The sequence below is a fragment of the Tenrec ecaudatus genome, chromosome 12 (assembly GCF_050624435.1).
Source record: "Tenrec ecaudatus isolate mTenEca1 chromosome 12, mTenEca1.hap1, whole genome shotgun sequence".
Taxonomy (NCBI): domain Eukaryota; kingdom Metazoa; phylum Chordata; class Mammalia; order Afrosoricida; family Tenrecidae; genus Tenrec; species Tenrec ecaudatus.
In genome coordinates this window covers 27,594,507-27,621,807 of record NC_134541.1, presented here as the reverse complement: position 1 = coordinate 27,621,807, position 27,301 = coordinate 27,594,507, and the positions used below count along the sequence as shown (strand labels likewise).

Below are 27,301 nucleotides of genomic sequence, written 5' to 3'. Positions count from 1 at the left end.
TACCAATGTTAAAATCTGGTCACCTTATCTTTTGGGGACTTTTGGTTTGGGCAGAGATGGGCAGGCTTCACTCACAGGCCTCCTGACAAATCCTCCAGTTGAGCAGAAAACTCAAAAGCAGTTGGAGCCAGTTCACAGCCGACAGACAGGGTCCCATCATGAACTACGCTCACTCTTGCACTCCTGCCAGAGATCCTCTTCTTTGGGATCTGAAGGGAAGAACTAAGGATTGGAACTTCAGGGTCAGAGGGGCTAAGTCTAGGGAGACCATGATGCCAGTCACCTCCAAGCCACCGTGAATGGGCTGACTCCGATGGTGGCGTGTCCCCTATACGCACAACCCAAGGAACCACGGAAACAGCAACATCGTTTTATTTAAGGCGGAGTTGAGAAAGGCTACATCCCTCCACTTCAGTCCTATCCCGAGCCAGGCATTGGAACCTGCTGGCAAGGTTGATGCGGGCGGACTGGCGTGAGGCAGCATCCATGGATCTTTAGCTGAGAGTAGTTTCCCGTCACCTGTGCTCACAGGCCAAGGAATTGAAGACCTCCAGCTCTCATTCAAGGGAAACCTAGCTTATCTGCTACTCAGATGTGTAATGGGGCAAGGCATCCAGAATCTGCCCTTCTATGAAGACTCGAGAGGCCTCTGAGGCAGAGGAGGGCAACCTCTCCACAGGGCACAGGGACTGGTCCTCATGCAGGGTACGGGTTGTCCAGGACGGCCACTCCTGCTGCCACTCCACCATCAGCATGCTCAATGGCTTTGGTTCGAAGCAGGTGCCCCACGTGCTTGTTCATCACAAGTGCCTTTCCTTGCCTGGAGGGATGGCAGGAGATACACAACTCTCACCTGGACTCAGGCCCCACACTCAGAACCTTTGAGGGGTCCCAGCTGAGCAAAGCAGGGATGCCTTAGCCTCAAGAAAATGCTAGGCGTTTGGACTCAGATTTGGGTTTGACTCCTAGCTTGGCATCGTTGAGCATGTTACTTAAAAAAAAAAATCTTCAATTTAAAATACAGAAAAGAAAACATCTTACTTTGCAATATGGTCGTGGGAATTAAGTATGGCTAGGATACTTGGCATGGTGCTAGACTCGTATTCTGTGCTCAGTGGCGATGAATTTCCTTTCCTACTTCTCTCAAGATGGCTAAGGTGGTGTTGGGGATGGTGGAAAGGTACAGGTAGAAATGATCCAGGTGGTGGGGTTGGGGGCGGGCAGTGTATGGAGGGCATCTCAGAGTATTTTGAAGGAAGGAGCATGAGGGACCAGGAGCTGTTGGCATACACATGCCTGAGTCCTCCTCTTCTTGATTTAGCACAATCTGATCTAACGTTCAACCCAGGGGCTGGCCCTTGAACTTGCCTACATAATGCTTTTTATGTTGTTAGGTGCTGTCCATTCCGACTCAAAAGCAACCCTCTATAACAGTAGAGCTGCTCTGTAGAGTTCCCTAAGGGCCTGAGATCTTTGTGGAAGCACATCACCAGGTGTTTTCTTCTGCGGAAGCACCGGTGGGTTCAAACTGCTGACTAATCCACTACCAGGGCTCCTAGGCCAGGGGTTGGTTGGGGGTGGGGGGGCGGTGGCGGTGGTGGTGGTGGTGGTATGTGTGTGTGTGTGTGTGTGTGTGTGTGTGTTGAAATTTCCTTTCAAGTGTATCTCATTTGGCCTTTAGTTGCTAATTCTGTGAGGTCATGGGTCATTGGTCTCACTTGATAGAAAAAGAAACAGGTATGACAGCCAAGGACTAGCAGAGCTGGGACTGCCTCCAGGATTCCTGATGAGGTCAGGCCAGTGCTCCTTCCGGGCTGGCTTGCTTGGCATTCTAGCTAGGAGGTAATAGAAAGAGCCCCTCTGATTGCTCACCTGACATACACCCCAAAGATGCCCAACTCTGAGATGCACTGGACCACTTGGGCAGGGCTGCCAGGCCGGAGCAGGCAATTCCCAAAAGGCTCAGGTTCAATCTTCTCCATGAGAATATAGGAGGCTCTCTCCTCACTGTCCTTCAGTCGCTGCAGTGTCTGCACCATCTCTTCTCCGTATAGGTTGTTACCTGCAAATGCATTGGCTAGTTACTCTGGACCCTCTGTGTGCCCCCCTCAACTGATGTCCTCACTTCGGGGGGTCATGTGGGCAAGTCTGAGTGGGCTACTTGTCAGCAGCCTCCTTCCTGACATCAGCATAATGAGGGCAGTGCCAGCCTGGTGACCGAGGACAGGGTGTCAGCCTTGGCAGGAGAACCCTGACCCATGTGAACGTCCACAGTTTCGCCCTTGTTCTCTTAGCTGTGTGACTTTCCACCACTGGCTCTTCTCTTAAGTGTTGGGAACCTCATTCTCCATATACACGCATGTTCCCAGGGAGAGCACTCTTCCATGCCCAAGGCTCCAGCTATATGAACTGCCAGGTTGTCATCAAAAGCTCCCTGCTCTAGACATAAGTTAGAGGCCCCCCAGGCCCGCAAACTCCAAGTGCCCAAGCAGAGTTCATTACTTGTGCTTCACCCCGCCCTTCCTGGAGCTTCCCAATTACACTCAGGTGGAAGGCATCTCAGCGTCATTGCTAACTCCTCTCTCTCTGTTCTCTCTCGGGTTCGCTGTCAGTCACTAACTCAAACCGTTTCTCCACACGGTGATAGCCCTCGCTCAGGTCTCTTTCTTCGTGGCTCTTCTGAACAGCCAGCCTTCTCCGTGGTCTCTGTCACCAATGTTGCCCATAGTCCAGGCCACACTTTACTGAAACATGGGCCCTGGATGGCACCCTTCCTTCATAAGAATTCCCTGGTGGCTTCCTACTATCCTCAGAATAAAGTTCAGTTTCCTCACTTCTATTAATGCCTTTTATAAACAAGGGCCAAACCATCTTGCCTAACCCCAATCATTGTACTCCAAGCTCACTAGTTACTCATTAATCTCCAAGCACGGGGCTTTCATGGCCCAGGCCTTTGCTGTGGTGGGTCTTTTTGTATGGATGCTCTTCCGGTTGTTGTTGTTTTTTGTACCCAGAAAACTCCTGCCCACCCCCTTAAGAGCAAGATGAAAATAATAATAATCTCTTCTGGGCTCAAAGATTAGGCAGGAAGATAGATAAATGTTCCATGCGATCTCTGATGATTTCCCCACTCCCCACCAGGCCCCCACAGGCTCCTCAAGCTAAATTTGGCCAAATCGTCCTGTACTCCTCAACACAGGTTACTGGGTCTGCTGGGACACTGAGCAAGGTGCAGGCCATTCCTCTTGTATCTCCCCAGGGAAAGGCTGTGCCCACAGCAAGTGCCAGTCAGTGCTGGCGACGGCCTCTGGTCCCTCACCCTGAGCAGCCTTGCACAGGGAGATACTCACCTCCTCCCTCCCTCTGGGGCTTCAGCACAAACCGGTTAGGAGCCGCAAGGGCCTCAGCAATGACTTGGTCCCCTTCTTCACCCTGGTGGGAGGCAAGCAAGCCGTCACCAGCAGTCTTAAAGCCGAAGAGGCAAGAGCAGATGTGGGACAACCATAAGCCCTGTCAGGCTGGATGCTACTCTCTGGATGTGACCCCCATCCAGCCCCCTGCAAGAGGAACAGGTCTGTGAGAACAGGCCTTTCTCTGGCAACCGCTCAGGGCTCTGCAGCAGCAGACCTGTAAGGTGCAGCAATTCCCCCTCTTCCTGTCTGCACCAGTCCCTTCCCCTACTTACCCTGCGTATCCCCATCGCCCACTCATGAGGATGCCCCACCCACCTTAGGCCTCTAATGGTCCTCACAGAGCATCTCTGACCACATCCAGCCCCAGCACATTGGGCTCCACGGGCTGCCCACACACCATGTCCAGTGAGTAGAGGCCAGCAAAGGTGGCACGGAGGCGGGCCACAGCCTCAGGCTGGCCAGGTAGCAGCACCTCCAGCACACCCGTCCGGCTCAGCTCCTGCTGCACCTTCTTAGTCCCAGCCAGTTGGGTGGCAATGTCCGGACACTTGACGGCACACGATCTCTCCAGCAGCAGGCGTGCTGCCCAGTTCTGCACGGGGATGAAGGCAAAAGGAATTCGACTTTTATTTCACCTCCGCAGTGCTGGGATCATGCTTCGTATTCCCTCATCCAGGGTCTCCCCGGGATACTGTACTACCTGTGTGAGGCAGGTGTGAATCCCTCCTTGTGTACAGAGTTCTTGCCTTTGGAGAGCCCTACTTCTAGCGCCCTGGCACAGGACTAGACGTGAAGGCAGGAAATGATCAAAGGCTTTGGAGGATAGAGAAACCAAGGAAGAGGTTGGAAGGTGGGCCACTAGCTTATGAACTCAGCTTCCCAGCGTTCTCCAAAGCAAACCCCAACTCCTGACCAAGGCCTATGGGATCGGGCTCTGTGTATTTCTTCAACCTCGCCTGCCACCCTCCAGCTCCCACTTCTGGGTTCCAGCCACATGGCCTGTCTGTTCTCGCAGGCACAAGACTCATTCCCTCCAGAGGGCCTGCATGCATGCTGCTTTTCCCATTGCCTGGAATGCTTTTATAGTTCTCCAGTGATGGCTGGATCCTACTTATCCTTATGCCTTGCCTCAAAGTCATTCTCAAAGAAGCCGTCTCTGAACCCGATTTAACGGAGGTTTTCCCGTACGTCTCAGTTCACTCTGTGGTTTCACTCCCTAGCTGGCAAAAGAAAAACAAAACAAAACACCCACAAACAACAATGAAACTCATTTTTCTTTTTTAACTTTCTGATATTCATCCCCCTGACCAGACTGTCGTCAGCTTTATCAGGGTGGATGGATGGACGGACAGACTCACTGCCATGAGTCCATTCTGATTCACAGTGGCCCTGCAGGAGAGAGTAACGCTGCCTGTGGATTTGTGAGGCTTTGTAAGTCTTTCTAAGTGTACACAGCCTCATCGTTCTCCCGCAGAGTAGCGCGGGGGGTTATTTTTTTCGTGGTGGCTCAAGGTGCTCAACATAGTGTTTGGCATTTTGTAGGCGCTCAATCTGTGTGTGTTTGAATGAAGTGAAATTGGAGCGAGGTCTTGAAAACAGGTGCGGCTTAGGGTAGCACAGCAATAGACATAAAGGCCGCAGGTGCATAATCACAGGATCAATGGGTTGGTGTGTCCAGAATTCAGGTGTGTGTGAAGCAGGGCGCAGCAGGGGATCATGCCTCACAGCTCTGGTCCTCCTCCTCGAGCACTATGGAAATGGTCTGTCCTTGCCTTCTCCCCCAGCAGGATCAAGGCTGCGGCCAAAGGAGTAAAGCGCGGTCGCCATGCTGGCCTGCCTTTGATATAATTGGTGCCCCTTTGCCTGGTTTCCAGTTATAGCTCAGCCACCTGACAACTGGGCTGGCATTCCAGGAAGTGTCACTGGCCAGGACCTCAGAAAGGAACCCGGAGAAGAGCCCGTTGTGAGAGAAAGCAAAACCCAGAGGGGATTAGGGACTTACTCATGATCAAGTCAAGTCTTGCAAACTTGACCCCCTTGTTCCAAACCTGAGGAGCCCTGGTGGTGCAGTGGCTACACCAGGTCACAGTTCAGAACCAGGAGTCCCACAGTAGAAAGACGAGGCTTTCTACTCCCATAAATAGCTACTGTCTTGGCAACTCACAGGGGCAGTTCTACCCTGTCCTAGAAGGTCTCTCTGAGCCAGAGTCGACTTGACGGCAGTGAGTCTGGTTTTCGGTCAGGTTGCAAACCTATTCTTGTCAGCACCACCTTGTTTCTCTGGATAGGTTTCCTTTGGCCCCTTGCCTCCAGCCCCGCTGACCTAGGACCTCGATCTCTTTTCCCCAGTGGACAACTTCTTTCTGCTCTAGTCAGCACGTTCGCACCACTGCTCAACATTTCGGTACCTCGTCGAGCTGAGCTTTAGAGAGACTTCTCCAGTCAACGAAGTGTAGTCCCTCATTGTGTAAAATGTCATTCCCTCAGCTGATCTGGGGAAGCTGAGTTCCAGAGAGGGCTCTGAGCACAGAGACAGTTTCATGACCCTCGGCCTCCGACGCCTACTACTTTCCAATTTATTTCCTCCTTGACCTCCCGCTAACTGAGACCAGGACATGGTGGGACATTAGGGGAGAAGAATGGTGTGCTGGGGAAGCCACTGGACTAAGGGTCAGAGAGCCTGGCAGCTCCCTGTGGGACCTGGCATCTCTCCAGACTTCAGTGTTGCCGTCTGTGTCATGGAGCTAGTCCTAGACCTCAGGGAGCGAGCATAGGAGTAAATGGAGTCACGCAGAGTAACTAGAAACTACCTGCTAGGACAGCAAGCTAAAGTGCTACGGTCACTCTGTCTTTATCGTGAATGAGCTAGAGGGTTAAAAAAAATAAATGAAAAACAAACAAACCACTTTCTGCCACAGATAAAGGACCAGCAAACCCGGAGGGGAAGAAAATGGCCAGTGGGGTGCTAGGGTTGGTATCTCTTCCCAACTCTGCTCGGGGATGGTGATTGGAGGCACTTGAGATTGACCACAGTGGGAGTATTTCTGTCATAAAAATCCACAAGTGCTCGCCACCGGGGCTGTTCCCCCTCAGAGGGACAGACGGTAGCATTCAGCACCCTACCACTGGAAAGAGTGTGAGTGGCCGGAGTCCCATGGATTCCTAAGGATTCAAGATTCTGAAAGACAGTGTTGTTTGTGGAGAGCGAGAGGTAGGAAAAAACCAAGACAACAGGACTTTCCAGCAACGAGTTCCCTGAGGGGAAACTGAAGCCAGGGCCCAGGGAGAACCCCAGGTTGTTGTGCCACCTGAGTTGGGTCTCTAGAGCACTAGCACATCCCAGAGGGCAAAGAATGGTCTAATGTTCACTAGCCATTCGAGAAATGCAAATCACAAGACTGATGAGATACCGCCACTTACCAGCATTGACAGCAAAGTTCAAAAAAGAGAAAACCCACAAATGCCTGCAGGGTGTTGGGAGAGTGGAGCTCTCCAGTACTGCTGGGGGGACTGTAAACTGCACGGCCACTGTGCTTCTGCAAACAGCTGGGAATAGAAATACTATACCCCCCAGCAAGCGTGCTACTTGGTAGAGAGCCTAGAGAAACCAAGGGTGAGCCCGAGCAGACACACGCACAGTCATGTTCACAACAGCAAGAAGATGGAAGACAGCCTACATGCTCATCGGGGAGCCAATGTACAACTAAACTTTGGTACGTCCATACAAGGGAGCACTATGCATCGCTTAAGATCAATGGTGAAACTGAGACCCTTCAGGACACGGATGGATTTGGAGGACATGATGCTGGGTGAAGTTAGTCGACCGCAAAGGGGCAAACGTGTGAGATAGTGGTTACAAAAGAAAAAGCATCAAGATAAAGGTTTTCATAGCAAAAGAAAGACTTTGAGGGCTACCAGGGGTGAGAGGGAAACAGAAAGGCAAAAAATGGGTTAGAGGTAGACAGATGTTAACTTGGGAGAAGGGGAAGGGGGAAAAGAGAGGGGGAGTGGGGGAGGGGCAGGGCAAGCTATTGGGAGGTTTGATAAGTTGTTTAAGTTACTGAAAAAAAATAATGGTCTGAAATGTAAACCGACTCAAATCAATCAATCTACACACACACACGCACACACACACGGCGGGTCAAACAGAAAATACCAACCTGTGGACTATACTGACTCGGCATGTAGCCATCTCGGAAGTAGACCACAGCAACCTCCTGGCCGTCCCTGGAAAACACAAAGGAAGTGTTCAGTCCTGGGTGCATCCGGATAACGTCGGCCCCTTTGAAAGTCAGTCCAGAGTGGGAGCCAGGACAGGAGTTCGTTGGAATCAGTAGAAGTAGGTACCTGCCCCATGGAGGTGTGCAGGAAGGGATGCCAAGACTGCTGAAGAAAGCTGCTTTTGAATTGGGAAGATCTCCAGGTATTCTAGGAAGCTCATGGCAACAAGCTGGTAATCGGAATTGAAGCAGGTCAGTTCAGCCTCCCACCCCTCTCTCTCTCACACACACACACACACACACACACTCCACTGCCATCAAGTTGATTCTGCTCCCCAGTGACTCTTTTATTCCGTTTCTCAGGCTATAAAGCCCTCCCTACAGGAGCCAGAGCCTCATCGGTGTCCTGCAGAGTGGGAGGTGAGTTTGAAACCGCCCCCACCTTACGGTTAGCAGGTCAGCATTTACCTGACAGCACTACCAGTGCTCCTTACATTCCGTGGGATAACTACTGAACATCAGAAAAATCCTGCCCTGTTTAGCAAAATCAAAAACCCCATGCTTTCACTGCTTGAAGTGGCTGAGGGGTAGCGGGAAGGGCAATTCCAGCGCCGAGTGAGTGCCTAAGTAAGAGCGCAGCTGCTGCGAGGGAGAACGGTGGGATTTTCTACTCCCCTCAAGAGTTACAGTCCCAGGCGCTCACAGGGGCAGTTCAACCCTGTCCTGTAGGGCTGCTATGAGTCAGCATCTACTCGATGGCAGTGAGTTGGGGTTTTTAAATGAAGGCACAGACTGTCTTTTTAAACTTCTTCCCCTTTTCTTTTGACTGAGTCCGATTTATCTATTGGCACTGGAAAATAAAAGAACCAGCTGGTTTGGATAAAAGCACTGTTTAAAAATAGCAAGTGAGACTGTGGGACTGCGTGCAGGTTGTTCACAGGGCAGTGCTACCAGAATCCGTGGCCTCAAGGCCACCTTGTGGTCCCTGGGGGGAGAGCCCAGACTGGAACACCAATTAGGGCCCATGAGTCTTGCCTGACCTCCGAGTGTGATACCTAGATCCATCACCAAATGAGCAGACTGCCCCTCTTCCTTCCTGACTGCCCAGTTCAACAGCTCAGGCTGGACTTGACCAAGAAGGTCAACCAGACTTTGGCAGCCTGGGCACACATAGAAACCAAGGTTATTGGTAAGAATGCCCTTATCCAGATGCCCATAGCTCATTGATGCAGCCCCTCACTCAGAAGCTGGGCTTGGCTGGTCTGCTCCAGCATTCCTGGGGCAGACAGAACTCAGACCGGCCATCCTGAGAGAAGAAAACGAGTCATCACATCTCCCAGTGGATAGGACCATTTGAGGAAGAGGGGGGCAGGCAGGAAGAGGCCCATCAATTGGCACTCTAAGGGGCCCGAGGTAATTCTCCCGGACCACTTACATAAACAGTCTTCGGTCTTGGTCCAGAGAGGCCCTCTCAGAGACGTCTTGGAAGCTTCGCCGGATTACGTGAATGCTCCTAGGACGAGTTGGCAGGGAACAGTGGCAGTTTTGTTTGTTCTGAATGCCCTTTCCCACCCCTGGGGCCGCCCCTGGGGCCGCCCCTCCCTCCCTTACTTGGCCAGAAGCTCGTTCTCCACAGCGCGCTGGTCAAACACGTTCCTTTCCTCCTCTTGAGCAATCAGCAGCACCAGGGCACTGCGGAGAGGAGAGAGCGCCCAGGGCACTGGGGAGAGAGCGCCCAGGGCACTGGGGAGAGAGCGCCCAGGGCACTGGGGAGAGAGCGCGGGCCTGAGGCTGGGCCTCACCCACCCTCTGGAGGAAGGAGCCGCTTGGCTGGGCCCCAGCTCACATGGCCTCCAGCGCTAGGCCTGAAAATTGGAAACTAGGGGAGATGGAGTTGGCCCTGGTCCTCTAGCAGGTCAATCTGGTATGCCCACTTTCTGCTCCAATTAAATACGAGATGGAAAACCATCACAAACCCCCAAGAGAAGGCGTTCTTAAGAGTTTCACCTACTGATTCTAAAACCTGCTACGGGAATAAGCAGGTGGGAGTCAAGAAAGAGCAAGAGTGGCGGTTGGGGACTCAGGACCCGGTTACTGCGTGTCCACCATAGACGTGGGGCGCCAGCAGGGGCCCTACAGGGAGCCAGACAGACGGTAGCTCCCGGGACCCCCCGCCCTTCCTGCCAAGTACACAGGGTCGGGTCTGCTGGTGGGGACGGGATCACTGGGGCTTCCCTGGTTGCTTCTCCGCTACTTGGCTACATTTTTCTTAAAGGAGGAGGGACGCAGGCCCTCAGAGAAATGCTTTCAGGCAGAGAACTGAACTGTCTGGACCACTCCTCAGCTGCACCCAATTCCAGTTTTCCTGAAGCAGCCTGCGGCTTTTGGCTGAGATTCTGGGAGGCTCAGATTTTGGCTGAGGATGCTAAGTGGGGTTCCTTGCCTCTCCTTGGTCTGCCTCCGCTTCTCCTCATCTCAGCAGGACCCTGTCTGCCTGACTCCGCTCTATGGAGTCACAGTACAGGTAGGGTCCAGCCTGCGAGCTACCTCAGAAGGAGCAGGAGAGACATGAGGCGAGTCCTTGCTTGGAGCTGGGAACCCAAGAGAGCAGATCGAAACAGTGCCCTCAAGCCAGTTGACCCTGAGAGTTCCGAGGGCCCCGGCTTCACTTTGCAGCTGGATCTGCTCGCTCTTGGGTTGGGATGTGTAGGGGTGGGTGGGTGGCGCCTGGCCCAGCTCTAAGAAGAGGCTTGATGTACTAGGTCAAAGTGGCACCTCACGCTCTAGGTAATTAAGTCAGCTTACTACCGGCCCAAACATTCCCCGCCAGGCCAGAAAGCAAGTCCACTCCTCTGCCTTCAGTTCTGGGAAAGTTGGCAGCTAAGGAAGGTGGAGTGGCAGCCAAGGAAGGTGAAGCGGCAGCCACATGCTGGACTGAATCCCACTCCTGGCTCTGCCAGTGTCTCACGCTGTGTCCTTGGGCATGTCCGTTTCCTTCTTTGGGACCTGAGTCCCCATTCAAAATAAAGGGGTTAAACAGTAGTTCCCAGACTTTTACCATCAAAATATCCTTTTCTCATTCTTGCTACTTCCAACCACAAACCTTAGGTTTTCAAAGAACGTAACGAAGTTGAAACCATAACTTATTTTCCAATTGAAATCATAACTTATTTTCTAGTCTGCTTTAAAAAGCCTGGAATGATGGATGACGAAATATGGTTGCTCTACAAATGCTTGCACTTGAGTTTTCCAATGCACTTGGCCTCTAGGAGGCAGAGCAGGATCACCGAGAGTTAGAACGTTAGAGACAGACCGACAGGAATAGCTACGCATACTGGCTGTGGGACTTCAGGCAAGTTCTTCAACCTCCCTGAGCCTCAGGCGGCTTGTGTAAGATAAAACCAGCACTAGTTACATGCTATCTGGCATTCTTGTGAGGAGGGTGCAGGCCTGGGCAGTGTCTCAACCTGTTGTCCATGGGGTCGCTGAGAGCTGAAACCAGCTCGGTGACAGTCACAACCTTATGATTGTGACTGCTCTATAAGAAAGTGACCTGTGGCAATTGTCATCCTCTTCTTTTTTTGCTTTGGCTATCATTTATTTTCCTATCCATGAGCTCATGTAATGATCACGCTGACTCTCTTTTTGGCTCCTGGGTGGCACAAATGGCTTGAGCTCAATAATGAACCTAGCAGTTGGTGGGTGGAGTCCACTTAGTTGGTGCTCGCTGCCGCGGCACATATACTAAAATTGGAACGGTACAGCGAAGGTTAGCATGAGCCCACTTAGTGGCGCTGTGATTTGCCCCCATCAAGGTTATGGTCAAGAAAGCCCTATGGGACAGCTCTGGAACACACAGGGCCCGGAGTCAGACTCTACTGGAGGGCAATGGTTTGCCTCTCTTCATAGCAGTATAATCACCCCCACAGCACAACGCGGGAGCTGGAGCTCAGGGGAAAGGGCCAACGTGGCCCCGTGCTGCCTCCAACTCCGCTGAAGAACCCCACTCTCAGCATTGTTCCTGGGCTTGAGCCATCGAAGCAGCTACGGTGTCAACCCACCTTGATATGGACCATCCTCTTTTTTGCTGCCCTGGAACTTTAGCAGGAAGCCCCAGACTCCACTAAGATCGTTTTGGCACTGGAAAGCTTAAGCGTTCATGGTTTGACAAAGTCCCTGGCTCCCTAATGATAGCAGGTAGGTAGGAGGTGGCTGTGTCCACGATGGCTGAGCTCAGTGCAGGCGACTGCGGCCCCAGTCTAACCCCCTTACTTGGCTGAGCCGTAGAGCTCCCAGGCTTTGGCAATCCCTAGGGCCAGCCCCTTGCTGGGATGATTGGAGAGGATCTGGGTAGCTTCTTTGGTCTTCCTTAGGACGTTGAGAACGTGTCTGTTAGGAAGAGAGAGCTATTTGGTCATTGCAGACCTGCATGAGCCCCGTGTCTGTGGCCTCATGGTCACTTGCAGGAACAGCGCTGTGAGAATCAGCTGAGCACTAGGAATGCACCTTCCTAACCTGCTCCTGGAGGATCCGCCTCCCACGGGAATCTGCTAGGAGCCCTAAGTCTAGCATTGGGGTGCCAGGGGAATATACCCAGGGGAGCTTTGAGGTCCTGTGACTATCCCAGCCTCCCAAGGAGCGGGAGCCCTGGCCCCTGGGCGCTCACTAGACTCCGGCCACAGACCATAGGGAATCACAACGCCTTGGAGCATGACAGCGGGCCAGAGGTGGCCTTGGCTGTGGCTCAACCCTCAGGTGGGCCAGGGTCGGCATCCCTCCTGGCCTTGGAGTCAGACCTCCTCTCAGGTCCCCCCAGCACTTCTAGCTCTTTCTCACTTCAGGGTTCTCAGATACTGTTCCCTCTGACTGGAACACTAGCTCAATGAGGGGGCACAACCAGATGTGCCCCGAGGTCCCTTAGCTCCCGGACATGCCAAAGTGGAGTGTGCTGCCTGGGGAACCCCTGACCTGGGACCCAAGAAGGCACAGTCCGAGTTGGAGAGGCGTGGCCCAGCTTGTGACTGTAGGCCCAGGCTGCCCAAGGGACCCACCGGTGCACAGCCGGGGTCCGGGAGGCCAAGCCCCCGAAGCTGGCAGAGATGGTGTTGATTTCAATCTGTCTCAGGGCTGGGGAGCCATCAGCGCTGCGCTGGAACATGTAGTCAGAGCGGTTCAGGCCCAGGAACACAGTCTGTAGGAGAAAGTGCACGCTGAAGACACCTCCCCAAAGGCTGATTCAGGGGGTTGGGGGGGCGGGGGAGAGCTGGCCATAGAGCAGGCAAGGTAGCCCTCGATAACACTCCCACACCCAGGAAAACGCATTCTCTGGGTCACCCCAGGATTGGTCTCTGATGTACAAACCCGGAGGGACCCAGTAGTAAGCAGCAGACTCCCATTAGCTCCGGACCTGGGCCAAATTTTGGTTAAAAAATGGAAATGGGAAGGGCAGGTCCCAGACCAGGGTGGGGAGGGCTCACCTGGGCAATGCCCTCCTTTAGAACTTGCTTGTAGATGTCAAAGAGGCGCGCAGTGAAGTCATCCCTTTGGATGGTGCTGCAGGAGGCGACAGGTTGCACTTTCCAAGTTTCATGAGACCTTAAATGTCCAGGGGTTCTACTCTCTCCTTGACTCAATTCTCTCCAGATCTCCCAGCCAAAAGCTGAATACCCACTCCTCCCGCCCCCCATACAGGCATGGTAGAAAATAGTGAATAAGGACCCAGCGCTGGATCCCGATGGCCTGGGTTCAAATCCTAGATCTCCCACTCACTACCAGGCAACACGAGGTCCCTTCCCTTCTCCATGACTCGGCTTGTCCGTGTGTAAAGTGCAGCGGAAAATCATCGGATTTATAGCACTGAGTTGTGAAGATGGAATACCACACGTAGCAATGAAATATAGCTCTTAGTCCTGACAACTAAAAAATGGCACGCGATTGCCTCGACTATTTTATGCTGCGCCAGCTCTGGTGGTTGGCAAGCTTTCCAGCTGACCTAACTCTCGGTAGCTTCCCTGAAACCCGGGACTCCCGGGACAAGACGACCCCCCAGTCCCAACACCTGCCTCTACAGATCAGAGGCTAGCTTAAGCCCCAATGGGCTTTTTCTGATCTAATGGAATATCCTGTTTCATTTTGTATTTTTAGCAACCATTCCTCAAGATGCGCTTTCCAAGATGAAGCCATCCCTGTCTGGGCCAGGTTTCCCGCGGTGCCCTTTACAGCACTGGCCACAGCTCCCATTTTCCCTGTTATGTGTGCTGATGGGAGTTGGCTCTCCCACGTGATCATGCGATTATGCATAGCGTGAAGGCAGGTCCGCTTGCGTCTGTGCCGCTCATTATCATAGACGGTCCCGTGCAAGGCACTGGAAGGAGTGGGGTGGGGCAGGGGCTGTAAAAGCAGATACCTACACTTTATCCTGGATGACGGACTACAGTACAAACATTTTTCACGACCAAGAAAGTGTTGAGGATTACTTTTCTGAAAGGAGGCAACAGGCCAAATGAGTTTGGGCGCCTCTGTGAAGTGGGAGAGGCCACGTGGCAGGGGTTCATCCAGTATGGTTTGGGGGCTCCTCAGGAAGAGGAGCAGGGAGACGGGGCTCACAGGCAACTGCCACCCCAGGGGTTGCCTCTCAGGCTTCAGGGCGGATTCCGCACAGCTGACGCAGCCCATGTGGCCCAGTCCGGGCGCCAGGTAGCTCAGGCCTGCCCTAAAGCTCCTCTGCCCCACAGCCAGCTCTTCTGGGGTCCTTTCCGGCACTCCAGGATCCCTGGTGGCACTGTGGGTTAGGCACCAGCCATGAAACGCTAGGTTGAACGTTCGAACCCACCAGCCACGTGGGAGAGGCGGTGGGCTGCTCCGGGTAGGGGTTAACCCTTTCGGAAACGCCGACTAGAGTCAGTGGGTCCCTCCCATGCTCTCGGAGCGCAGGAGTGTCCTCCCTGCTGCCCTTTCTGTGGTGGATCCTTCCCCCAGCCTGGACTTCAGGCTGCTGTTCTCGCCCTGTGTTCCCCGGCTCTTCTCCCTCGGGAGCTGCTGTGTCCCAGGAGGGAGGAGCAAAGCAGGTGGGCGATTGGACTGAGCTGAAGCAGGTCAGGACCCCGCTTCCCTGCATGTCCCCAGAGGTCAGCAGCTGTCCCCTGAAATGAGGAGACCGAAGAACAATGCTCGGAATGTCTCTGAGAACCAGTCGGCCTGCCTGCCAGACCTGATCAACTCCACGATGGGCCATAAACCTTGCTGCTGCTGCATGGACCCCCTCTCCCCGCTTTCCTTTAAAAACCCCAGACGCTGCTGGACGAAGCCTGAGATTCCTCTGGGCTACTTGCTAGACCATGGGGCTTTGCCCAGAGCTCCCTGCTAATAAAGCTATTTCTGTTTCTGCTCTCCCTTTGTCCTTTCAGTTATCTTTGTCTGTCTCCCCGTGCCTCAGTTTACCTCTCACTCATCCTGTGCCTCAGGTTACCTTTCACTGGGGGTGACAGATGGGGGCTGTGGGTGGTGGTGGTGGTGAGGGAGAGAGGTCACAAACCAGCCTAATCCCATTTCCCATCATCCAGTGCAGTCGGCAGCAATGTCGGCCTCCTTGAGGCAAGACAGAGAGGGCAGGCCCTGGGTTCCCCATTCACAAGCAACTGCACCCCAGTCAGCCTCACGTCCTGCCAATGTGTCCTTTCCAATCCACTCACACTCCCAGGGGCACATTACCTTTTTAAAAGGTCTTGTCTCTAACTAAAGTGTGTGCATATGTTTACATTTTGAAAAATTAAAAGCAGCCCCTAATAAAACATTTAAAAGAAAAATTGAAAGCATACAACCAGCAAAGCATTGATATGTGATGCTATAACAAAAGCCCCAGAGTCTGAAGGAGAAAGAAAGGAAGGGCAAAAGAAAAGAAAAACAGCTCCAGGGAGAAAGGTTGGAGAGGATGGAAGCATGAGGTGACTCACTTCAGGGTCCTGCTGCTTCCTGCCCTGGCTGTGGCCAGTCTATACCCGCAGGTGAGAGGCCCGAGGGGGCAGGAAGGGCTCACTCCCTGTCCAGGGCAAGATGTAGGAATTCTGACTTAAACCCAGAGACATTTCCTGCCTCTGCCTTTCTCTTTGGAACGCAAAAGGACTGACCTTCCCTAGTTCCAAGTGGAAACTCCAGTCTTCAAAGCGGAGGGCCATGAAGCACAGGATCCCGAACACCAGAGCTGGAAAGGAGCCGAGTGACCCTGTCCTCTCCATTTTACAGGAGAAGAAAGGGAAGCTCACAGCAGGGAGAAACCAGGATTACAGACCCACTCTCGAGTGTCTTGGTCTACTGCTTTGCCTTCTTCCTCTCTCTGACACGCCTCCCCACCCCGCCAAGTCAGCTGTCATGGCCCCAGCCAGCCCCTTGGTTCTGGTGGCTCCAAGAGCCCTGTACCTGGAGAGCGTTTGCTCCAGAAAGGCGGGGTTCTGGCTGACGGCATCCACCAGCAGGTTGAAGTCCATCTGCACGGCATAGGCCTGCTCCAGTAGGGCTCTGGGGACCAGGGAGGGGAACAGCGTGAATGGGGCATAGCTCACCACCTGGTTGAGAGAGGGGAAGACAGGGGTGGAACTCCTGTGACTGCTGTAAACGTACCCTGGTGGAAAGCTTGGCCTAGGTTGACTCAGGTTACATCAACTGCACAATAGTGGTTACGGGGAGGGTGGTGGTGGTGGGAACAGGACAAGGAAAGGATACAAAAAGACCTTTTGGATGCTGGGGCATTTTATTTCTTAGCATATAAAACATCACAATTCAGAAAAACACTAAAGCCACATTATTAGAAATGGAAATTGTAGAGAAACCAAAGTGTGTGCATGTTTTATTAACAGCAAAAAAGCAAAACACAAGAAGCGATGCAAGGTGCTATTTTAAACACATAAATTCATCATTTAATTCTATGAGGAAGATACTATTACCATCCATATTTGACACATACTTAAGACTCAGGTTGTCCAAAGACACACATGTATCTATATATTTTTGTGTACATATGTACACACACACACAGCTGGTGAGTGAAACTGGGTCTGAACCAGCATGGTAGCTACATAACAGGTACCATATACATGCCTGCAGACACACACTAACACACGTAGCCCTGAAGTGGCTGATATCTGACCGTAGGCCCCCTTCCATGTAAGGAGCTCACACCTGTGCCCTTGCCCTGTGGTGAGGGAGGGAATAGGGGGCTGCTGGCAGGACTGTAGCAGAAGTGTCCTCTGACCCCATGAGTGGTCCCTCCAGCCCCGCCCCTTCACCCCTCCCACCCTGCCTCCCGTGTTGGAGATGGAGATGCAGGTTCAACTGTACTGGTGTTTCTTTGGACTTTGGCACAGTGAGAAACCCGGAGACCATCTAGGATACTGTTTCACATTGGCCACAAGGCCTTCTGAGCTTCTCAACAATGACTAGACCTTGATGAACGAGAGGCTGGCCTGGTGCCTTGTCTTGTAAAGCATTCCAGGACCAAATCTTGGAGTGACTATCAGCCACCATCGTGGTAGTCCATGTCTGTGGGACAAAACCGAGCGAAGCCCAAACACAGAAACGGCATTCAAAACCAAACAGAAGACTATACGGTGAGAAGGTTTGAAGGATGCATTCGAAGAAGCAGAAGCGAGGGGTACCTAGGGTAAACGCATTTTGAATGTTGGTAGGTTAATTCCCCACTCACCCTCCTCAGCATTTGCTTTAAGGTACAACGGAGGCGGCTGTTTGGGAGTGTGGTGTGTGGTTTATTCTGCCTGAGACATTATGCATTAGACTGGGGATGACAGCAGAGTCTGCAAGGAGTGACCGGCCGAACACCCCGGCTACACCTAGGGGTGGCCACTGTCCTTGCCTTGACCATTCCAGAGATCTGCCTCTTGTAACAAGACCCATTTGGTCTGGATCATTTTGCTGCTAAGACTTCCTTCTGACTCTGCTCGCCGCTCTCGGGACTCATGCGGCCACCTGAAGAGGGGGTCAGTAGGAGAGAGTTCATACAACTGCTCCCCACTTGTCCACTGGGTGAAGGTTGCCACACACCATCATCTCACTTTGGACAGAGACGTGTAAACTAGACTGATATTCTTCGACTGTAAGGAAAACTATAGCACCTGCATGACAGAAAAAGCTCTGCTTCATAGTCGGGAAAACTACCAGGCGTGGCGGGGATGGCGGCACCTAATGCTTGATGCTTCTAAAGAGGGCAGCCAACGCAGCTCCAGCCCATCGGTGCCAGCCAGAAAAGAGGCTCAGCTTGCCAGATGAGCTGGCTTTTCCCAAAGATGTGGCACATCTATCCGCATGTTTGTTTGTTTGTTTGTTTTCCCCCAACAGTTTTATTGGTGTATAATTCATGTATCATACAATTCAATTGTTCGATCACATCGAGAAGAGTTGGGCGTATCTACTTGTTTTAGGGCTGGCTCCTGCTTTGGAAAACCCTGGCAAGAATTGAAATCCCCTGTGCGCCAGCCATCCCACTAGTAGGCAGATACCCTAAAGAAATAAGAGACACAACCAGAATGGAGGTATGCTCTCCCATGTTCCTAGCGGCACAGTTCACAGCAGCAAGACAGTGGAAGCAGCCCAGGTGGCCAGCAGTGGAGGAAAGGGCAAAGAAACGGTGGCACATGCACCCAGTGGGATACCGTGCAGGCCTGAAAAACAGAAACACCACTCGCCCTGGAAGGACCTGGAAACCATTGTGCCGAGTGACCTCAGTCAACCACAAAAGGTAAGAAGAAACACCAATTAAAACCAACCTTAGGAACCAATTCCTGAACAAAAGGGGAGCAGGCCGCCCACCGGCCATGAACCACGCATCACCGCCTTTTCGTGCACTTCACAAGAGCCCGGCTGCTGTGGAGGAGGAGCTCTCACCTTGTCTGGGATCACTCCCTCAAGAGGGGGAAATGGGAGATGACCGCCTACTTGAGGCTATATAATGAGAGCAGACTGGGGCAAATCAAGCGCTCCCTACCCCTGCGCCCCCACTGGAATGGAAGGAGAATGCTGGCAGAATAGCAAGCCTTCTCAGGGGAGGAGAACATCTACAATGTGGAGGGAACACGGATAGTTCTGTTGGTGGGTACGGTGGGTGACTGGGGAGGAGTAACCTCAGACCAGGAAGGGATGCTAAACAATGACTGTAGAGAACTTAGGGGACAATGGGTCGGATTATATGCTCCTGGGCAGACAACACCAATATGCTTTACCCTGCCCTCGGTAAACCACACCATGGACTAAGCACCACGATGACCTTGGATGCTGGCTGACCTTACAGGCAGGATGGCATAACGTAGGGGCTACACTAGGACTTAATATAGAGGCCCCGATGAATGAACTGAACCTTGCCTTGAAGCTGCCTGCACATTGGACTGAGGACTGGAGTGCTCGGAGGGGCGAGGAAGCAGAGAGACTGTGGACATGGTGGTCACTGAACCTAGAGGGATGGAAGTCCAATGGAAAGAGACCCATGCTCATAGTGACATCACGGGTTTTGATCTGCTGGGCAGAGGTCTGCACTTGGAAGAACTTCTCCAGGAAGCCCCCCACCCCACCCCGGCACCAGTCCCCATACTCAGGGTATACAGAGCTCAATGGAATGGGAGACTGAATTGTGTAAGACAGTGGTTCTCAACCTTCCTATGTTGCAAGCCTTTTTATACCATTCCTCATGTGGTCGTGACCCCCCAACCATAACATTATTTTTGCTGCTACTTCATAACTGTAATTTTGCTACTGCTATGAATTATCATGTAAATATCTGATATGCAGGCTATATTTTCATTGTTACAAATTGTACATAACTAAACATAATTAAAGCATAGTGATTAATGACAACACAATATGTAATTATAGTGGAGGAAGGAGGGGATCAAAGAGAGCGGATATCAAGGGGGTCAAAATGAAAGAGAATTTTTGAAATGGATTGTGGTGATGTGTCCAATACTGGTTGATGTGACTGAACTATGAAATGTTACCATATCTGTAAGAGCTCCCGATAAAGTGATTTAAAAATATGTAATTATATATAGGAAAATATTTATGTGTTTTCCAATGGTCTTGGCAACCTCTGTGAAAGGGTCGTTCACCCCCAAAGGGGTCGTCGTGACCCACCAGTTGAGAACCGCAGGTGTTAGGCAACAACTCCTGGGCTGCGGCTCAAGGTGGCACATTGACTTCTCAGACCCCCAGGGTCCAGAGAGCGGTGTCATTGAGAAAACTGATGCTGTCATCAGTGCAATGGTCTCATACCCCCAGGAGGGTGACTGACAATGTACTTTTTTGTTTCGATGGGTTTTTGTTTTTCTGCCTTTCGCTTGTTTGTTTGCTGACTGGTTTGTTGCTGTGGTCGGTGTAGGTGGTCTCACGGGGTTTTGATTTTGTCACAGATAACTGCCAAAGTAAACCTGAGTTGTGCACATCCCACGGACAAGCAGATGGACTCTGGGCTCCTACTTAACTCTGACACCACTCCAAGAACAGATAGTTCTGACCACATGGCCCAGCTCAATACTCACCTTCATGAAATGATCACTGAAGATAAGGGTGCTACAGCAAAGTGTGGTGAAGAAAACAGATGGTGCCCGGCTGTCAACTGGAATACTGTCTGGGGTCTTAAAGGCTGATAGTCAAACAAGCAGCCATCTAAATGAGGAGTCAACTAAGTCTACATGGAGGAAGCACACCAGTTTGTGTGATCCAAAGATGACAATAATAACATTCAAATATGATGAAGGAAAAAGTATCCGAGCTAAAATTATGAACATCCAAGTGGTAGAAAGCTACGGAGGAAAGCAGGAGCAGAGTATCTAGTCAGATTTAGCCTCTAGTCCCAGGCAAGGGTCTCGAACAGCCTTACTATCAGACAGAGGGCATTATAAACCTGATTGTGCTGATTGAGCTTGATACTGGTCAGTTGATCTCCCTCTTACCCCAACCTGAATTTGTTTTAAGTGCAAGTATCTCACACTTACTCCACGACAAAAACTTCATCCAGGATTTTTTAAAATATTGCTGGTCTTTTCAGTCTTACTATTTGTATTTTTACCTTTATATTATTATTTTATCCTTACCACTTTATTTCATTTGGGGTTTTCATTGTTTCTGTTGGCGTTTCCAGTTTGTGAGGCACAGAGGGAGTGGCTGCATAGAGACAATAACCGATGCACCGGTTTATAGGGGATGTGTGTGGGGGGTGAGAGATAGGGAGTGGGAGGGGATTAGGGAAGTAAACAAACGAAGGCAGGAGGGGGTAGGGAGCACTAGAACTGATGGCGGTGACACAATTCATTTTAAAGGCGATTTAACCATGGGGAGGGGGTGTGTTCTGAAATTGATTGGGGTAACGACCGCATAATTGTCCTTGATATGATTGAACTATTGAATTGGATGATATGTGATTATATGCCAATAAAACTTAAAAACCACTGAAGAAAACTATTGACAATGATTAACTCTTGGGAGCCAGAGTGACTGGAAGGAGGCTTTCTCCTGAATATCTTTTGAACTGTGTCCCCTATTAAACAACAAGAAAACCTAGCTCCCTAACTGTCACAGGTGACGAACACCCAGAGCCTTGGACTACAGAGTGGAGCTGAGCCTCCCCTTTCACCCCTGCTCCTCACCACACTCCTTTGCCTGCCTGCTTTCCCATTAAGCCACCCACGGGCTCCCGTTCTGCTGCCTTCGCTTCAACATGTTTGCCCTTTCTTGCTACTGGACCTCTGCTGTGCTCTTCCTTTCTCCCTCTGCCTTTTCAGGGCTCGTTCAATGCCATGCCCCATCTCCATCTTCTCATCAAAGGGACTGTTCCTCTGGAACTGAAAGGGCATTTAGGAGGAGCCTGGTTTGAGTCCCTCGAGGCTGCCATGGGACATGCTAAAGCACGCAGTTGCTCAGGGAAGGAGATGGAGACAAGGCCTTGAACAGGTATACATCTAGATGGAGGGTGTGTCGAGAAACATTCACATCACATATTGTTATTTTTGTTTAGTAACAGTGTCTATCATTTTGTGGCAATATGTTTTGACTTACTCGTATTTGTTTGTGACAAACTATTTGAGGGGTACACCATACGTTAAAATACACACTGTCCTTGGGGCCGGGAAACCAGGTTAGCAGGCAGTTACAGAATACTCTGTAAACTCCTGTACTATTTGACTTTTGAACTATGAAACTCTTGTACCTGGTCACAAAGGTGTTTTTGGTTTGTTTTTAAGAAAAAAAGTTTTTTAAAGAGGTGGTTTGGATTACGTTTATGACGGTATTACATTTATGTCATCAACCCTAGACCAACGCTCACAGGTGTCCGTTCGGAGAGGTGCACGGGTGTTCCTGTAGCATCCCAATGACATGAGAATCACCTAAAGAGCCCTCAGTGGAGAAAACACACCTGTGGCCTGTCCACCCTGGAATACTGTACACCAAACAAAGCTGATCTCGATGGAGGGAGCTGGAAAGAGTTCTAAGACAGATTGTCAAAGGAAAACCCAGAATAAATATGAATTCTACAACTTTAGGTTTTAGAGAATGGTGTATGCCTTCCTATACGTGTATACAAAATCAGAGAGACCCAGAATGACAGGCAGCAAATCAGTGACACTGAAAGGAGTGTGGTTAGGGTGGGCTCGGGGTCTTGATAAACAGCAGTTCACTAGGCTAAGAGCAAACATCGCTGTAGCGCAGTGGTGAGAGTGGTTGGGCTCTATGGAAAAAGTTGGTGGTTCCAACTCATCAGCTGCTCCACTGAAGAACACCGAGGCAACATGTTTCCATGAAGCTCTGCAGCCTCGGAAGCCTTGCGGGGCAGTTCTACTGTCCTTTAGGATGACTGCAGTGGGAATGGAATTGAGGACAGTATGTTTTGGGGGAAAGGGCTTTCTAAGATTTAGCTCTTAATTCTTTCACAATGCAGCAAGGTAATGAGAAACTGCAGTTGAGAGGGGTTAAGTAAATCGCCAAAAATCACCCTTCAAATCCCAGATTTTAAGTTGACTGCTCCAGAGCGCTGCTTGTTGCTTTGCGGGCTTCCTGGAGTCACTTTTAGGGATAGGACACACTACAAGAGCGAGGCTCTCTGCCCTAAAAGAGCTGCTCCCAGCAAGGCAGGGCCCAAGCAGTGGGCTGGGGGAGTGCGGGCAGTGTCTCGGGGAGCAGACAGCATGCTTACGGCTGAAGAAGTGGGATCCTGGGCCGTCCTCAGAAGCACACCCTCAGCCAGGGCCCGATCCACGGCCTGCCTTGCCAGCTCCTCCAGCTGCTGCTCATCCTGCAAGAAGCTCTCCCAGCCGGTGGCCATTCCAGCCTGCACAAGATGGAGAAGAGGACTTGGTGACGATGTCCTGGGGCCCATCCCCGTGGAAACTGCCTGGTGCAACACACCCGCTGCTCCACAGGAGAGAAAGATGTGCAAAGTTGCTTTGTAAGGACGGCAGTCTTGGGAGCCCGATGGCTGCCTGTCAGGTCCCTAACAGTTGGAATCAAGTCTGTGGCAATGGGCTTGGGTTTTTTGGTTTAGTGGCCCCCCTCCAGCACAGAGGGACCCTGGTCTTTACCAAGATGTGGACATTCGCTGGGTTCAACTCCTAGAAAACTTCCCTGTGCACGAGATGGAATACTTGACAAAACATTCTCATCGCCACCCTGACTCCTAACACCAGGACGGTATTTCATACTTGAAAAGCAAGGAGGTGGAGGCTAACAGAAGTGAAATGATGTGCCCAAGGTCATGCCTCCTAAAACCGGGACTGAGCCCAGCCCTCTTCATTAGAGAAAGTGGCACGAGCGTCCCATGTGAGGGGCCAGGTCCTTCCCCTCCTAGAGCTGCCGATTTCAGCCCGTGAAACAAGGAGGATCTGTGGCTGCCGAACCTGGGGCTTGGGAAAGAATACAGATTTCTAGGCCTCATCCTGGAGATTCAGATCCCAAAGGCCTTAGGGCAGGGAGGGTAAGCACGTATTCTCAGCAAGCTTTTCAGGGATGGACCCACTGTAGTAGATTATGAATTTCCTTCTCAGTTTCGACAATACATGCTGGCCAATCTCAAAGTCCACAGGTGATGTCCGGGGGCGGGCAGGCAGGCGCTCTCTGTGGAATACCAGGAAGTGCTGATAATACAGGGATGACTGCTCCCTTTGTACTAACCAGAAACAAACTTATTAACAGAAAATGACAACATTTTATGTACGAGCACCTGTCTTCGCGGAAGCACCAAAAAGATTACATTTCTTGTTTTTTTAATTTATTGGGGGCTCTTACAAGCTCTTTCAACAATCCATACATCAATTGTATGTATGGATTTGTACATATATTGCCATCATTATTTTCTAAACATTTACTTTCTTTTTTGTTTTTTAAACATTTGCTTTCTATTTGAGCCCTTGGTATCCGCTCCTCTTTCCCCCCTCCCTCCCTCACTCCCACCCTTGTGACCCCTTGATAAATGATGATTATTTTCAGACTTATGTCTCCAGATTATATTTCTGAGAAAGCACATGGCCATAAATCTCCAAACTCATTGCCATCAAGTTGATTCTGACTCATGGCAACCCTATAGGACAGAACTGTCCCCCGAGGGTTTCCAAAGCTATACATCTTGACGGGAGCTAAAAGGCTCATCTGTCTCACTCAGAGCAGCTGGTGAATTTGAACTGGTGACCTTGCAGTTAGCAGCCCAACACAACACCACAGCACCCATCACTAAGCCACTACACCACCAGGGCTCCTATTAGAAAAGACAGACCATCAGAACCTCCAGCGTCAAATGCAATCGGAGTCTGACTGGGTTCCCAGGAACATATACAGGTGCACAACTCACACCTTCATGATATTCAATTTGAAGCAGGCCTCAGGGGTGTAAGAAGACCCAGATAAAACCCAGAAATGCCAACTATTAATTTGTTCTGCCCTCATGTTAATTGAATTTCGAAATAGAACTTGACTGCTTAGCTCAAGAAATGGCCGTGGTCCCCAGGAAGAAAGCAAAGAGAATGACAGACTGTTACATTCAGCTCCATCCTTCAGAACAGAGCAAGGATACCAAACCCAGACCCACCACTGAGTCGATTCTGACGCATAGTGACCCTACAGGACAGGCAGAACTGCCCCATAGGCTTTCCCAGTCTGTAAACCTTTATGAAAGCAAATTACTATATCTTTCTCCTGCAGGACAGCTAATAGGTGCAATACACCGACCTTGTGGTTAGCTGCTGCCCACTTGACCATCACACTGCCAGGCTCCTTACTGGGCATCTACCAGATGATATAGTTTGCTGGCCTCAGCACAATGTTGTAAAAGAACACATGATCTCAAGAGGCCCCGGGCAACCTCCCAGTCAGGTGAAAGGCTGATGATGGCAGGGTCAATAAAAGAGGTGGCTTGGAGTCTGACAAATCCGGGTTTGAGCCCCTAATGGTATAACTTCCCTAATAAGCAAGGGTGCCATGTGGATTTGATGAGAAACAAACTCTGATGAAATTGCTCAGCACAGTGTCTGAAGTTCTGTACATGGGAGCTAAACCCACTTTACAAGTGGGACAGAATTTGCTGGCAGTCACATTGCAGTCGAATGACGAAGCCAGGAGTAGAGCCTATGACTCAGATTATCAGAGCAATGGAACCCGCCATTAGCCCCACACCCCTTGCCCCCTCTCCACAACTCTGGGATTCCAACATCTGTTTGCTGCGGAGCTTGTGTCTTGTGTCTGGTACCTCGAGGCAGGCTCCTGAGGTCAGAGAGTCACAGAGGAAGAAAAGCTATTATGGAAAGTGCTACCTGCTGTAACAAAGTTCAGGAGCTGAGAGAGCATTGAAGGTGGGTGGTTGCCTGACAGGGGCCGGAGATGGGTGGACAAAGCTTCACAGAGGTGGTGGTGCGGGGGCGGGACACTTGCAACTGAGTTCAAACTCCAGAAGTGGCAAAAAGGTATTTGAGGTCGCAGAACGCTATGTGTACAGAAGCACGATCATCTGGAACAGAGAGGCTCGCTGTGGCTAGTGCATAGGGTTTCAGGAGGTTATCAAGTGGAAACTTCATGGAGGGGGGTCACTGGGTTTGGCGTTTTTCCGAATGGCTTCTAGGTTTCTCTTGATCTCTTTGGCTATCCTTTCAGGCTCTTTGGACACCTCTTCCTCTCAGCCAAAATGACTGCCATCAAATCAGTTCTGACTCCTGGCAACCCGGTCTCATCTCTAAAGGGACTGAGCTGCTTTTGTGTTGTCTTGAGTCCTCTGTTTTTTCCCTCTATTTAGATTTTCTCTGTGAACACGCTTAGCCTTCCTTGGGGCTTTAGTTCTGCTTTGTTGATGACATCTGCTAAATCTATGCCTTCTGGCCAGGGCTTTCTTGACCTTCGAACTAGAAGATAATCTCTATTTATTGGAAGTCTCCACACAACAGGAAAAGAATTTGTAATCTCTCCCCCAAACCCCGCCATAGAACCCCAACCCTTACACTTCTAGGCTACAGTCCATCCTCCCTGGATAGCCAACACCGAGAATGTGTACCTAGCCCTTGCCACTTAACAAATACAGAAAGGTATCTGCAGTGACCGTAACAAAGGCTAGCCTCTCACCGCTCCAGGCCATACCACGGGCGTTGGACTGTTTGGTACAGGGTCACACATCACTACTTCTGACCAGCCTTCACGATTTTGTCTCAAAGGTCAGTCACATGCCTGTTTTCCATTCAGGGTTTCTACTACCCGTGACTTTCTCCCGGACGTTAGGGCTCGCGTTGTTCTCGATCAAGTCAGTACTGTGCTCGATGAACGTGCCATGAGTTCATCAGTGGTTGTCGCCAAAAGCTTTAAAACGCCCACGCGGAAATCCAGTCGGACTTTATCCAGAGGGCGAGGCCAGCGCCTACCTGAGGCCCCGGGCAACGGACGCCTCGACTCGCCCACAAGCCCAAGCCTGCCGCACTTCACCGGCCCGCTCACTCCCATCCCATCGTAAATTTCGCTCGAACCGCTGCCTTTCCCTGCCCCGCTATCCCTCCGGCTCTGGCCTCTCAAGCCTGGCCAGTGGTCAGCTCCGAGAGATCTGGAGCCAAAACGCGCCAGTCTAACCCTTCCCCAAAAGCGGGTCATCCATCAAGCGCCCGACGGTACGATGGGACGGATGAGTTTGAGCAGCGAGGCTTCCTAGTTTCCCAACTCCCCCCTCTCTCAAGAACCCTCCCGCACAGCCTTCCTCCCAGGAAACTTGACCCTGGGCGGCCGCCGTTGCCGCGCTACCACCTACTCGTTCGTCGTCGCGCCGGCCGCCGTACTTGAGCTCTTCTGGCTGAGACCCGAGCGTCAGGGGGCGGGTCCTCGGGGCGACCGAGTGCGCCTGCGCAGGCCTTCCGGGCGGGTCCTCGGGGCGACCGAACGCGCCTGCGCAGGCCTTCCGGGCGGGTCCTCGGAGCGACCGAGTGCGCTTGCGCAGGCCTTCCGGGCGGGTCCTCGGAGCGACCGAGTGCGCTTGCGCAGGCCTTCCGGGCGGGTCCTCGGAGCGACCGAGCGCGCCTGCGCAGACCTTCCGGGCGGGTCCTCGGGGCGACCGAGCGCGCCTGCGCAGACCTTCGGGGAGGGTCAGAGAGAACGGGGCGGGGCATTGACCTTTCGGGGGTAGCTTGTGGAACCCGATGGCGGCCGCGAAGGGGCAGT

The 27,301-nt window shown here is 51.6% G+C and overlaps 1 protein-coding gene across 2 annotated transcripts; it reads right to left on the bottom strand.

Annotated features, from left to right (window-relative positions):
- Positions 1-356: 356 nt before the first annotated feature.
- On the bottom strand, positions 357-26,966 carry GSS (glutathione synthetase). 2 transcript variants are annotated; one of them, XM_075563733.1, is made up of 13 exons: positions 26,895-26,966; positions 22,821-22,955; positions 16,049-16,194; positions 13,111-13,186; positions 12,685-12,824; positions 11,906-12,022; positions 9,245-9,325; positions 9,069-9,146; positions 7,574-7,640; positions 3,811-4,005; positions 3,351-3,432; positions 1,873-2,062; positions 357-820 (listed from the first exon to the last, which is right to left on the bottom strand). In XM_075563733.1, exons 2-13 carry the CDS (start codon positions 22,947-22,949, stop codon positions 697-699), a joined length of 1,425 nt encoding a protein of 474 aa, XP_075419848.1. In that variant the 5' UTR covers positions 22,950-22,955; positions 26,895-26,966; the 3' UTR covers positions 357-696. The 2 variants fall into 2 exon arrangements, with proteins under 2 accessions (XP_075419848.1, XP_075419849.1); XM_075563734.1 differs by lacking the exon at positions 26,895-26,966 and having other exon boundaries at positions 16,049-16,147; positions 22,821-22,894.
- Positions 26,967-27,301: the final 335 nt, after the last annotated feature.

Coding starts and splice junctions, on each gene's coding strand:
- GSS (XM_075563733.1), bottom strand. CDS start 22,949: ATGGCCACCGGCTGGGAGAGCTTCTTGCAGGATGAGCAGCAGCTGGAG. Junction 9,326..11,905: donor GAGCTCTACGGCTCAGCCAA/GTAAGGGGGTTA, acceptor TCCTCTCCGCAG/TGCCCTGGTGCTGCTGATTG. Junction 4,006..7,573: donor CGAGTCAGTATAGTCCACAG/GTTGGTATTTTC, acceptor ATCCCCGTGCAG/AACTGGGCAGCACGCCTGCT.